The 14734-nt window shown below is 38.7% G+C and overlaps 1 protein-coding gene across 10 annotated transcripts in view; it reads right to left on the reverse strand.

Annotated features, from left to right (window-relative positions):
- Positions 1–14734, reverse strand: part of LOC139477800 (sodium/calcium exchanger 2-like) — a 194231-nt gene that overhangs the window by 69383 nt on the left and 110114 nt on the right. For 7 of the 10 annotated variants that reach the window (XM_071260235.1, XM_071260225.1, XM_071260230.1 and 4 more), the window contains 3 exons: positions 13313–13417; positions 12461–12583; positions 7841–7930 (listed from right to left, as the gene is read on the reverse strand). In XM_071260235.1, the coding sequence (XP_071116336.1) occupies positions 7841–7930; positions 12461–12583; positions 13313–13417 (318 nt within the window). The remainder of the gene's footprint in view (positions 1–7840; positions 7931–12460; positions 12584–13312; positions 13418–14734) is intronic. The other 3 variants (XM_071260287.1, XM_071260279.1, XM_071260270.1) reach the window with 1 other exon arrangement.

The following is a 14734-nucleotide window of genomic DNA, read 5'->3' on the forward strand; positions in this document are numbered from 1 at the left end:
ACAATGCCAAATCCCTGGTAGACATATAGGCACACCCACTCTGTATCGAGGAGCGGTCGTGAGAAGAATTCAACAATGTATTGTGTAGGAACAGTTGAATATAAAAAATTACTTTGTCCGAAAGATTGTACCGTAGGAATCGTTTCCATCTCTTGGGCTTCGCATAAGCGTTCCCGTTGTTATATCAGGAGACGATGGTGCGTGGTGTCTCGTTTACCATGCGTGAAGGCATCGGACGTCCGCTGTAGTTATGAATCGGCTACATGATGTAGAGCGGTGGGCATCTGATTGAGCAGTTGTAATGTTACGCATAAGCGATCATGTAAGTCAGTCTGTACAAATATACTGCACGGATCCCTCTAAGTCAGTTGACCGGATTACGGTAAAAATGTTTACAGTCGGTCTCGAAACGTGACGTAATTCCTCCTGCAAAGTAAACTGTAATCTCATATGTTGAGTCGACTGGTTTCAAGCTCCTCACACGGCAGACCCGTGGTGTGTCCAAGTAACGGAGTAGGAACTGTGATGTTGCTGGTGTAGGAACAAGTTGATCCCCATGAAAAAAGTTACGGCTAGCATGGTGTTGAGAACTAAGACCCAGTTGAGTGTTTTTACGTTGATTCTCATTCTGATGTTGGTAGTATACTTCGTCGGAACTATGAATACCAGAGAAAACAAGAGTGCTCTCAGAGCACAACATCCCCCGCATGAATTTTTTTAACGAGTTTATATTTTCTTTGTATTTTATGAAATAACAACAGTAGATGGCACTGCATTTGAAACAAATTGTGCAGAATATTTTGTTGGGAGTAATCCAGTCTGAATGCTAATGCCATAAGGATGTAACTCACCCACAATAGTCTTATACAAGGAAACTAACTATAGTTATAGTTATATTTAGATATTGTGACATTTTCTGGTAGTAGATTTCATGAAGCTCCGTAAAACAGGGACAGTAACTCTGTCAAAATTAATCGAAATGAAACGGGACTGCGATATTGGTATCATCAACATGTCGACATCTTGTGTGTAGAGTGTCAGGGATGTTCTCTGGAAACTGTAGGAGGAGTTGATTTCACAAGCTTAGTACCCTCTCTCACAATTAGGCAAATGAAGCTCCATAAAAAACAGGGGCAGTAACTCTGTCAAAATTAGTCGAAATGAAATGGGACTGCGATATGCGTATCATCCACATGTCGACATCTTGTGTGTAGAGTTTCAGGGATATTCTCTGGAGGAGTTGATTTCACAAGCTTAGTACCCTCTGTGGGACGGACGGACAGACAGATGAATGGACTGCGCCACGACATAATCCCCCCGGCAGGGGATAAAAAACCTTGGTCTTATTGGTCTCCACTGGTCTCCGAATGGCTTGCTTCTTCAGTAGCTTCTGGACGACCAGATCTACTGCTGCTTAGCTTGGCTCCAACCAGATGAAATCTGCGTCTGACGGCTTGAAAGATCTGAGTGTCTTGGCAGCTAGGCTGATAGTTGATGCTTGGAATCGTTCCTTGTATCTTGTCTTACATTGTCTATATGTCCCAATTTGCTGTTGAATGTCTTGGGAGCAGAAATTGGTTGTGACATTATCAACCTCTTGGTTTACCTGGAAACAGCTCTTGAACTAATCTCTGCAAGTATTTGTTGATGCTTAACTCATAATAGCTGTGAAGATATCTAGACTTGGGAATAATTGGGTCTGGACCAGACAATCCAGTGATTGATATCACAAGCACCCGACCATTTAGCTTTATAAAGTCTTCGTCCAAACTTTGATAATCCAGAAGTGGAGCATCATGTGTTCTATACACCCTCTGGTAAGGGTAGTCATTCATCATGTCTGAGCTTGAGTAGACTTTCCAACATCTGGTCTGCGTTGCCTGCATAACTCGGCCAAGGCAAATGTCTGGTGGATGAGATGATGTAGGAGCATGACATCCTCCATGTTCCGGCATTTTAGGTGGCAAATGTCTATCATGGGAGGTTGGAGTACAGGCATGAGGTGAGGTCTGTGCAGCTTGTGATGGCTACCCGTGTTTAACGGAGCCTGTACGGTAACCTTCGTCTCGGTCGGTTTGACAGTCCCATCTGATGATCATACTATAGGCAGGTTTACCGTGGAGCCTGTGTGGTAACCGTATGGTGTCTTAGCTGGTTTGGGTTTTGTTTGTTGTTTAACCCGGTTTTCAGCAATATTCCAGCTATATGACGGCGGTCTGTAAATAATCAAATCTGAACCAGACAATCCAGTGTTTGATATCATGAGCATTGATCAACGCAATTGGGATATGATGACATGCATCAACCAAGTCAGCGAGCCTGACCACCCGTTAGTCACCTCTTACGACTTAGCTGGGGAGTTTACCCTTGCAGTACCCTGCTGGGACCCAAGCGAAGATTTAGTGGCCTGTGTATCACGGTAGGGAAAAGCTTGGAAGCTTAAAAACCCTGCTGGTCGTAAAGCTGATCAGATTGCTGGTAAATATCATCTCGGTAAGCGGAGCGAATGGTTGATCAGCTGGGGTGGAAGCCGATTCTCGGCTGTGATGTTTTCCACCTTCATCTTGGCGACCTCGCACCTCTTAGCCTTGGTCAGTGCCTCGGCTATATTAGTGAAGGTCTTTTAGATGTGTTGGCGCACTTCTCACATCTCTTATCTTCATTGCAGGAAGTGCTGCTGCACTTCCTGCAGTTATAATGAGAATATTCCATGATCATGAATGATCACACTTCTTGCAACCGGGGGTAGAGGGCGACTCCATTCTGACCTCCCAAAAGAGCACCAACTATACTTACGTGCGTGCGATCGTCACTCCAGCAGCAATAATATGTACTTATGTCTGTTATTATAGAAAACTATTATAATAATCTTAAATTAATGTGACTTACATCCAAGTGCTAGATCGTTACTACTATTAAAATAGACGTTGACTCTAGCACACACAGGAAAAAAGTGAGGTTGACGCCACTGCTTATGTCATAGCTTGGGTGGTTACGATGCCACTTGGCAACAACTAGTTGTGTGTGTAATTGACAGTGAAGAGAACATCTGTTGAAAATCTGAAAATTTTAGTAAGTGTGATTGAAGCCAAAATACAGGATTTATTGTAGAGATGTAATAGAAGTTTTGTGAGAATTATATTAGTTGACTGTGCTGTTCAACAGATAATTGGACTGTCTAGGATTGTGGCCATATACCATGCATGCACTGGCTACATATGGGTGTTGGTAGTGTTGGCTACAGTCAACCTTCATAACAGTTTTCTCAGTTCTGGCAACATACTGGAGATGTTGATGAGGGAAGCTAGGGGATGTATCACACCGATGGTGTATGTCTATTTTAGTTTATATCAGATACATGCAGATGCTGCCAGATGGAGACCAGTCTTTGCGGGAATAGACTGCCCACATATACATACTCTAAAAGACATACATTGTTTCACAACCATATGTAAACAATGTTAATGTACTTTATCTATGGCTGAAATTCACAACTGCTTTTACCAACTGGAAGACCCTGAAAGTGTGCTCCAGGCAACAAATTAATGTTTGATTATATATTTTCAAGATAACATCTTAAATCTCAAAAATATTTGCTAAAGTTTGTATCGGCATATACAGGATATCTGGCAGAAAGTGTCCCTAAAACTGATGGAATTTGTATGAATTTAGTGTATTTTGAAGACAATATTATGAAAGTGTGATGGTGTCTTAATAACAAGCTCTGCATTCTATGAAGGTTCATACTCAACTGAACTTACACAAATGAAAGTCAATTCTAAAATAAATCCATAGGTATCTTTCAGAAACCAGTCCTACGGCAAAGGCTAACTTGGCTTGCTTTTGAATCAATTCTATCAGGTCTGTCATGAATTTATTTATGACATACTTAGAAGTTGAATTGGCCTAAGTTCAGCAATATTTGTAGGTGGTTTCCTTTGGAATCCTACATTCTACTCAATGTCATATGATGCCTGACATGCTCAGAATAGACTTATTTTGTGGGTTATCAAATAATCCTGAATATCATACTGTGTTTTCTAGAGTATAGTGCACACTTTTCTGCAATAAATACTGGAGGTGGGTGGGCATAATACATGCACACAAGGAGTTTTCATGGATCTTACCCCAATGCAAGGACGTTACCGTGAGCACATCACCCCGAAAATATCATGTAAACAAATCTGTACCAAAGTAAGCAAGTTAATCCTGTTAATACACTATCTGGTTATAAAAAGTGTTCATTGTATATCTGGACTTAAGTTTGTAATCTCTTGTATTACTTGCATTCAATAGTGTTGTCATTAATTTTGGTTAAATCATGTGTAAACCAATCAGCAGATCGTACCAACTCACCATTGTCAAGAGCATCCAAGATCATATTACAGATATTGATGCCTTGAAACAGACCCTAGTTGTCATAGAATTTAATACATATATCATAAATGCCATACTGGAACTGTAATATGTCATAGTTGCTGTTATTTGACTATGAATGAAATAGCAAGAACATGAGATATACTGTCATGTTGGAGAAATGAGAGAAAATGTATGTACAGAACATTGCTATTTCTGGCTTTTTACACAATAATCTTAATCTCATATAGCTGCCATTGGGACTTGACACACACTTTTTTCTTGTAGAGAATTTTTTCAAGGAATATCTGCTCTTAAATTTTATAATCATTTTTATCATTATGTGAGCTATAATACATTTTTTAACGATAAATCGATAATATGATACATTGGTGGTTACGGAACCTGACATGTCATATATGAGGAGCAAAGAGATTATCAAATATGGTCACCATTCATTTGTACAGGTTATCATTATCCAGAAAACAGTTTTCAGTCATTGTTATGTGATCTTTCCTTGTTATTATCTAAAAGTTTAGTTGATCCATGACTGTGATTTATGGCAAATTTGTTTTAAAACTATGAACAGTGTGAGCCAAAACTTGTGAGTCTTCTAGCCTGAAAATGGCTCTAAGTATCATTTTTAGCAGCGTTTCAAATAATCATAGGAACTATTTTTAGCAGATCTTCCTAGACCAAAAAGAATTTTACTAGACTCCAGCTTTTGGCTAAGTGCCTTAAGTTGAAGACTGTACAATATGTATCAAAGGTATTATCTAGAAACCAAAATGTAATGATGGATACCTGGACAGACAATGGACCATTTCAAAACTACTAGTCTGTGACTGAATTTACATAGAAGGCTTTGGGAAAATTTCAAAGTTCTGACAGATCTGGAAGTTCCAGGATTAGGCTAGATGGTTGACTGAAGCCTTGCTGTGATTGGTTGAGCATATTCACAAGCATGAGTTTCAGCCATTGTGAAATCAGGTTGATGTACATGTGTGAGTGTATTATTATTATAAGTCATGTGTACACTGATCAATCGGAAGGGGTGCTAATTAGGATTGTTCACAAGCCAATATAATTAGCTTATTAGAGCAGGGCGCTTATCACGTTAATACAGTATGTTGAAAAATGTCCATCTGATATATATAATGTATACATATGTCAAACAAGTATACTAAATAGTCCATAAGACACACACCACATTGCACAGAGACTGCAACAGATAGAACTACACTCTTGCATGTGTTCATGTATCATCAGAACAATGACCACCAAGAGCAAGTCATGGTGGATCTTTGACAACAAGAAAACATTGGCGTTCTTTTGACTTGTGTTGACAGTAGTGGACTTGCCATCTAGTTAAGAGTTAGTCCCCGATAGGATTTTCTTCCAATACGTGGTCCAACTAATTAGCGGTGGTTGATACAGAAAAATGTTCACTTGGGTCTGAAACTAAACAAGCAGCTACTCGCATGTTGTTGGCAGGTGTTGGCCATCACAGAGAGAAATAAACATCTGTAGTAAGGTGGCCAAATATAAACATACATCCAGGTACCAAGCGAACTCAAATAATGGTTATCTGTGCAAAAAATAACAATCCTAAAGTAAACAAAGTCTTGGAAGCAGAACAAAAGATCCAGAATTAATTCAACATTCTCCACTGAAATATGATGCTAAACTTCAATTTTTCTGGCATTGAACAAATTAAGTGTCATGCTTCTGAGCTGATTTGGCTATGATGTTTATATATGTGGGGAGAAGGGAGGTTCACTTACCAACACATGTCCATCAAGTCAACAAAAAGGTTAAAGTAGCAATTTATAAACACTAAATATATATTGCACATGTTAAGTAGGGGTGAAATGTCACAGCAAGGTCACGATACATAGGTCACGATGTTATACATATAGCGATACACATATTTACATTAAATCACATGGAAACTTCTTGACTTGAAATATTTCAGAGCAAGTTCAAAAGGTAGAGCTAGCTGTAGACAAATGTTCATTGCGGCTATTTTTAGTAGTGAACTTGAAACCCTAATTACAACACATTTCATGATATTTGACTGACAAAAATGCTTGGAGTCTCTAAATGAGTAGTAAGCAATTTATTTTGCAACTGTATCATCTTGTATCGATACAGAAAAAAATGTATTATGTATCTTATCGTCGAATGAAAACTTCCAATGCACCGGTGCAGCGATTTGAAAGGCACCAGTTCACCACTAGATCTATCTATGTGCCAAGTTTGGTGAAGAAATATGGTACGGTTTTCAAGATCAGCTCTGGAAACGAGGACTACCACCATTTTCAGTCTAAATCAAAGTCGTTGCCTTGGAAACTCGAAAAATAATTTTTTTTTAAAAATCCCAAACTATCAAAAGGCAGCAGTTCACCACTAGATCTATCTATGTGCCAAGTTTGCTGAAGAAATATGGTACGGTTTTCAAGATCTGCACCGGAAACGACGACTACCGCCATTTTCAGTCTAAATTAAAGTCGTTGCCATGGAAACTCGAAAAGTTTGTTTTTTTTAAAATCCCAAACTATCAAAAGGCACCAGTTCACCACTAGACCTATCTATGTGCCAAGTTTGGTGAAGATATATGGTACTGTTTTCAAGATCTGCTCCGGAAACGAAATGTGACAGACGTACGGCCTCCATTCCTATATCCCCCTTCCACTTCGTGGCGGGGGATAATGACAAATTCATATGTTACAATGGAGCAAGCGTCTTTTCATATTGTTGTGATAAAAAGATTCATCATCGCAAATAAATTCAAAGCACTGGAAACTTTCCGGTATCCACATTCTGTCCTGATATGACTTAAAAGCAGTCACCTGCTACTTATCAACCTATCCTGTGAGCATGAATGTGTGGAGTTAGAAATGTGTAGGTGCAAATCTACATCATGCGGCAGTTTAACTTCAGTGTTTCTTCATATTAGTTTGCATGCTAGTGAGATTTGATTAAGGGATTTGTCCGTATACAGGACAGCTGCTGTGCTTCCACAGCTCCAGAATGGTACCGGTACTTCAATTATCAGGGCATACCAATCATGCATGGTGGTATTTTGCTTTGAATTTACCAGGGTTAGGACAAGGATATTAATCTTGTTATGATTAATAGGGGCATAACAGTCATTATAGACACATTGTCAGAACTGAAAGTCAAGAAGTAATTTACTTGTCCATTTCCAAATCGCATGATTCAAAGATAGGTGAAATCTTTGGTCCAGGATACAACACGCTGTAAAACACATGGACAGAAACCTTCATCATCAGTTTTTCATGTTTAGATAATAATATAACTGAACTATTAGCTTAGCATAGTTAGGTCCCTAGCATTCAGACAACCATCATATATCAAGTAAAATCTAGTGAAGTATGTCAACTGTTTCAGTAAGACAATTTTGACATGAAAGAAAAGTGAGTAACTATCTGCCAAGACCAGACAATCAAAATACACGTACCGAGCACGTGCAAAGGCTTGAGGTTCCCGTGAGGACTTGCGAACAATCATCTTCTCCCTGGATGGAGGGCGTTCATCATCCCTGTTGTCACTGAAATACACAAAAGTTGAGAAATACATGGGCCTGGCTACCTGTAGCAGCTATCTAGTAGATGTAAACACTGTTTCATCTACAGGAGGCCTCCTGGTCATGAGTAAGAAGAAACACAATCCACCTAGAGTGATAATACTCTGAAAATTACTATATTTTATGAGCACAAATAATAATAGACCTAATTTATGAGTATCACTACCAACATACAATTCAGAATCAACTAAACTTACACCTTTAAATCTATATTATCTTCCCGAAGAAACACAAAATAAGTGAATATGAGAAAGAAGAAATATTGTTAGCACATACCATGGCACAGAAGACCACATTGACTAGTACTATGAGCCGTATGTGATGTAAGCCTAGGCCAGGTATGCCACACATCATATATATAGCAGAAGGTGTCAACAACACACATATCAGGCCAACAACCTGTAAGGCTTACTCTATTATTAACACAGCAACATTAAACTAGGACTCATTTGTTATTACACCATTGCTTCTAGGTCAATATTCAACAAATGGCAATTCTATGTATTTAAGTGTTATGGAACATTTTTTTTTACAGTACAACGACTCCACAATACATACCTATTGACAGCAGAATCCTAACAAATCTAAAATCATGCAATGCATTTCAAACAAAATGATGAAGCTAAAAACGTGAAGCTTAATAACTCTATTAAAACTTGAATCAAATCTCAAGTTCATTAACTAGAACGCTTTTATGGTGTGTAGCTTAATCGTGACAATTGCTTCAAAATTAAAAAGTGAGTCAAAGACAATGCATGGTCCAGTATTATTTTATCTTCCATTCCTTATATCATCTTCCATTCCATGTCAGTATAGAAGATGTTTCAGAGCTATAAATATAGTATATGCAGCTATAGCTGGCTGCCTACAAGCATCTGGCCTGGCACTGTGTCTAGAATCACACCATATATAGGTCAGCCAAGTAACAACACTTGGATGCAACTTGATGCTCTAAGACAATTTGGTCAGTTAGATGAGCCCAACCAGGAGTTATTGCTAGCACCTGGTCTGCACTTCACTTGGCAAGTATCTCTATAAAACTGCAGCAATTGGCTCCATCATACCTTCTTGCCCACACAATGATATTTGGACAAGAACAGTGCAAATATATCCCATCTTGACTTTACCCTATTGCACAGCTGACACAGTAGGAAAGCCATGAAACAAAAATAAATCCCATTGCAGAAAGACAGTTTGGTTACATCACTTGGGCAACATTCTTAATGTATTGTATATATAAAAGCTTTAGCTAATTTCAATAAATTACTAACATCATTTTATTTAGCCAGCAGTAAGTTGTAAAGACAAAATCAACTTTTCAAGGTTTTCACATTTAAACGAAAGAAAGACCAAGCAAGTTCGAAAATCATCCTTGCATGATGCTGCTTGTCCAGTCTAGTCAGCCTACCATGTTCATTGTCCAGCTTCATAAACCTACCATGTTCATTGTCCAGCCTAGTTAGCCTACCATGCAGATTGTCTAGCCTAGTTAGCCTACCATGTTCATTGCCCAGCCAAGTTAACCTACCATGCAGATTGTCCAGCCATGTTAGCCTACCATTTTCATTCTCCAGCCTAGTAAGCCTACCATGTTCATTGTCCAGCCTAGTTAGCCTACCATGCAGATTGTCCAGCCAAGTTAGCCTACCATTGACATTGTCCAGCCTAGTAAGCCTACCATGTTCATTGTTCAGCCTAGTAAGCCTACCATGCAGATTGTCCAGCCAAGTTAGCCTACCATTGTCATTGTCCAGCCTAGTAAGCCTACCATGTTCATTGTTCAGCCTAGTAAGCCTACCATGCAGATTGTCCAGCCTAGTTAGCCTACCATTGTCATTGTCCAGCCTAGTAAGCCTACCATGCAGATTGTCCAGCCTAGTAAGCCTACCACGTTCATTGTCCAGCCTAGTAAGCCTACCATGCAGATTCTCCAGCCTAGTTAGCCTACCATTGCCATTGTCCAGCCTAGTAACCCTACCATGTTCATTGTTCAGCTTCATAATCCTACCATGTTCATTGTCCAACCTAGTTAGCCTACCATGCTTATTGTTGAGTCTAGTTAGTCTACCATGTTCATTGTCAAGCCTAGTTGGCCTATCATGTTTATTGTGCAGCCTAGTTTGCCTACCATGTTGATCGTCCAGCCACATAAGCCTACCGTGTTGATTGCGAGGCCTTAATAAGTTAGCCTACCACATTCTTTGTCCAGCCTCATTTATCATATTGTAAACAACTTTACACTTGAGTGTAACACCGACAGATTATTCAACAAACATTAAATAGCATTGTCTTTTCCTGAAATAAACCATCAGGATTAAATATTAAAGAATTTAGTGCCTTACTTCTTCATGGAAACAAGTTGCAACATTGCTATTTTTATAATAACTGTAACATGATCCTGCACAGATTAAAGGAAAATGGCTCATGAGAGAAAATCAATGGAAACAATTTGTCAAACGCTCCAGTATAGAGCAATAGCAGCGAATTGCCAACATCTGTAGACATACTGGTTCTGACATCTCCCATGCTACAAGCATCAAAGCACCTGTTCCTGCAAGTGTATAAAACGTACAATGTTGGTGATATGTACAATATGTTGAGGCTTCCTCGAAATGGAGTCCCCAGCAGGGAAGTGGGAACCACATGCAAGATAATCATAGTAAAGAAAGTAACATACACCATCGTTGCATGCTGCATAAACATCCAGCACCAAAATATTCCTAGAAAGCTGTATAATCAATCTGGCCAAACAAGTTCAGTTTGGAGCAACAAGCGAGTTCATATAAATTTATGTACTATCAAAATTTCTTTTATAATGCAGTCACTTTTGTCAGCTACATGAACAGATTGATGTAAAGAGCAGGAACTGAATACCACGTCCCTATGTTCATGACACGAAGTTTGTGTTCATGCAAGTTCACAAAGAGTGTAGGAGCAACATGCAAAAACTGAAGCAGTCCTATGACAAACTGTACTTTCTTAAATAAATTACAGAGTACTAGGTGCAGTCAAAAAGAAATGCAGTCATAAATAGAGTTTAACACATAGTACATGTGGTTAACTCACACATATAATACATGATATCTCTCCACCACATGCAGACAATATGATAAAAGTTAAAAGTTAGCTAGTCTCAAAAGGTTGAGTCACAATTACCTGATACTGGTATGAAGATTAACACTTTGTTTATGAAATACAATGTGTGTATATATCCCCATGAAGAAAAGCAAACATACCAGACAATTAATTTCATGAACAACCTTCACAATGACCTTGACAAAATATAGCTTCTTCGAAACCCCCTGGCCTCAAAGGACAACATGTACCAAGCTTCATTCACCTACCCCAAATACTGAAGTTTTCATGTAAACAAGTTTAGTTTAGTTATCACTTTGACATACAAGTATGACATGTGGGACAAAGTTCAATACTTTAAATAACAAATGAGCAATAATGGATGAAGAGTGTTGACTACATGACACAAAACCTACTTTGAAACCTATTACATTTGAGTGCAGTCCCATGTCCATGCATATTTCAAAGGTAAATCACAAGTGCACACACCATTAACATCACAAATCTTCCAGGTAGAGTTTGAACCCAGATCTCCAGCCTGGGTCAACTGCAATGATTAATATTTCAATATCTCCTAGTTGCTGTGTGGATCCTATGGGTTTGTGATAACAGGATTTTATTGCACATATGTCTTTGTCCTGGGTAAAAGGATCAACTTAAAAGACATCTCAATATCCCATTCTTTTCTTCAAAACATCTTATCCACTGAATACAAAATCTGATTATGTTTTCATGATTAATGTAGTAACAATCCATGTCAAGATATCACAGAAAGAGGATTGGCATCTTTAATGACCTCCTTTGTAAGAATAAACTTGACAATTACTGTCTGTTATGCATCTGAACATTGGTGTTTTAATTGAAACAGATGACTGTTTGTCACGGAGAGTGGAATTTTCCTGTCCAGTGTTAGACACACACAGTGAGTGGGGAAGAACACACAGATGGAACAAAACACCAGCAATCGAAGAGGGCACATCAAACAGAACTCTCTAAAGACAAATGAATTCAACTATCTTCATTTAAATGACTTTAAACCTTGCCTTGAGGCATACTTAAACTCAAGGAACAATTTATTATTCACAAAGTATACTATAGCATGTGCTATTTGAAATATGAAGACTGAACCAAAATGTAGAAAAATTGAAATGCCTATTAGGGATGAGAACACCTTAATGTCAGGGGTTGAAGTCTATACAACTTCAGAGGTAAGGATTTCTAAATATTTTTTGCAACTCTTAAAACACCTATCCTGAATGCTGTTGTTTAGACGAGACAACCAGAAGTTCTCATCCCTAACAAAATGAAGTAGCCAATTCTCCACTATGTGAACTAAAGAGAAAAGCCCATGTCTCTAGGTGGCGGAGCTGTGTGTCACAACATAGCTGTTCATGCTGACCACAGCAAGGCATTGTATACCTGGAATGCCTGGACTCGGTATCAGAAGGCCACTCCGGCCGTACCCCTGCACGACTTGCTGCCTCCCAATGAGACATATCTTGTAGGTCATCCAGGGAGTAAGTAAGGCCAGAGCCCGAACCACTTAAATAACAACCAGAGACAAATCTGTGAACAGCTCAGACTGCACTCAAGAACACATACTTAGTCATTGTCTGTTGCCTCTCCCTTTCAATATCCATGCACTGTTATAAGTTTACAAATTAAGAGCTTGATTACCCATGCAGATATACACTTTATAATGTGTAGAATGGTCAACACAAGAACAGGCAACACAGGCCTGTGACAACTGCTCTATAGGAGCAAGGAACATAGGTCTACTTCTACCAGATCTACCACTAAGGACAGACACGGACACTTACAAGACTAGTTGCTCGGACACTTCACTGTCATCTGGGTCAGTACACTACCACATCAACTTGAGTTTAGACAACAGGCAATGGTCAACAAATTGACTAATGATAGAGATGCATGAAAATCAGCTCTTGCTGATGTCACTGGTGATTGAAATTTATAAGGAAGGAATATCATTGCCTTTTGTCGTGAGCTGACAGACACTGCAGTGTTCTTCTAAACTTGCAGCACTAACCACATATAGTTGCCTTGCCTTTATTGGTAATTGGCACTTTTATCAGTCATTAATATTCCTTTAAAGAATTTTCTGTACAACTAAAATTGCACATATAAATATATAACACACTGTTACTTGGTCACAGAAAGAAACAATCAAAGTGGTAAGTCACCATAATGACATAAACATGGATTCATTTTGCCCACAACTGCAGTGTTTGTCAGGTGGCTACTGTGGTATACCTCTCTGTGTCCGAAAGCCACTCAGGGCGGACACTTGTACGATTAGCTGCCTCCCATCTCGTGGACTCCTGCAGATCATTCAGGGAGCCTGACACACCACATCCCCTTGAAGCAGGACAAGAAACAGTTGTCACATTGCCACAGTGCTTGTTCATATAACAGAAGGCACTTTCACTTTTCACAAAGCTCACAATTGCGAATGAGTATAACATCCTAATCAAGAAACTATATAGATCTACCTGTACCTGCCTATCACCAACATGTTATGGGCATTTCTTCATATTTAAAATGGAATAGAATAGACAGCACCAGGTCAAGCAAGTTAGAAGCCAAGTTGTTTTTTACTGTTGATTGTTGTTTTATGTAAAATGCAACTGTTTCAGCCACACAGATATAGCTGAATACATCCATATAATTAAAAACAAAGATATATTATATGCTGAAAGTAATCAGTGAGGGGTATTAACAGCCAGCGCAAACTTCTTATTTCATAGAGCAGGAACCTCCCCCACTGTATGTTAAAGGAGGTGGTAGGATAAGGGCTCTTTTTGGCCCACTGAATATGTCAAATAAAAGTATCTGCTAAAATATGTGAAAAAGACAGATTTTAAGAACTTAAATGAAAATCTAAGTCTATGGCCCAAGCTAGTGTTAACCATGTTTTTGTCATGTTTTTATATACCAACGGTATACATGTATCTGCTGTGAAATTCAGCTTGGGTCAAGGACTTGCTTACATATACCGTATTCGACGTAATAAGCACCCCGCTCTAATAAGCGCCCATGGCGATATTTGCTGATATATTAGAAGTGAACAATCCGAATTAACACCCATTCCGATTGATCAATGTACACAAGACTTATTTATTCGTGTATAATTCGCACTCGTGTGTTATATGCACCCTTAATTATGGGCAATTAATTTTTGGAAAATGTATCTGTCGTGTATAATACGCACAGACTTTTCTTTTGGTTCATTTCAGGCTGTTAGCATAAATCATGAAATTTACGATCTTTCGACTCTTTTTTTTCACCAAAATTATATTTTAATAAGAACCCCCTATTTCTTATTTTGAGAGCGCCCGGGCGCTTATTACGTCAAATACGGTAACCCATTTTACCCTTATCAATGCACTTGTTGTCACAAGTCCCAAACATGTAATTGTTGAAATGAACTAAGTATACTGTATTCACTGTATTAGACACCCTGCATGAAACTGTCCATACTGTCTTGTGTATATCCAATATTACTGACCTTTTTCATAGAAAACAGCACCAAAAATTAGGTATCTTATTGTCCTGTAACTATTATAGAAAGAGTTTTTTAGTTTGCAGTAAGTTTGTTCACTACCACTTGATTTTTTAAAACTAACTTGTGTATGGTTTCAATAGGTGTCCCCGTTGTCAATTTTCTAAGCGCCC

Source organism: Haliotis cracherodii, unplaced genomic scaffold (assembly GCF_022045235.1).
Source record: "Haliotis cracherodii isolate W230 unplaced genomic scaffold, xgHalCrac1.p SCAF_1, whole genome shotgun sequence".
NCBI lineage: Eukaryota > Metazoa > Mollusca > Gastropoda > Lepetellida > Haliotidae > Haliotis > Haliotis cracherodii.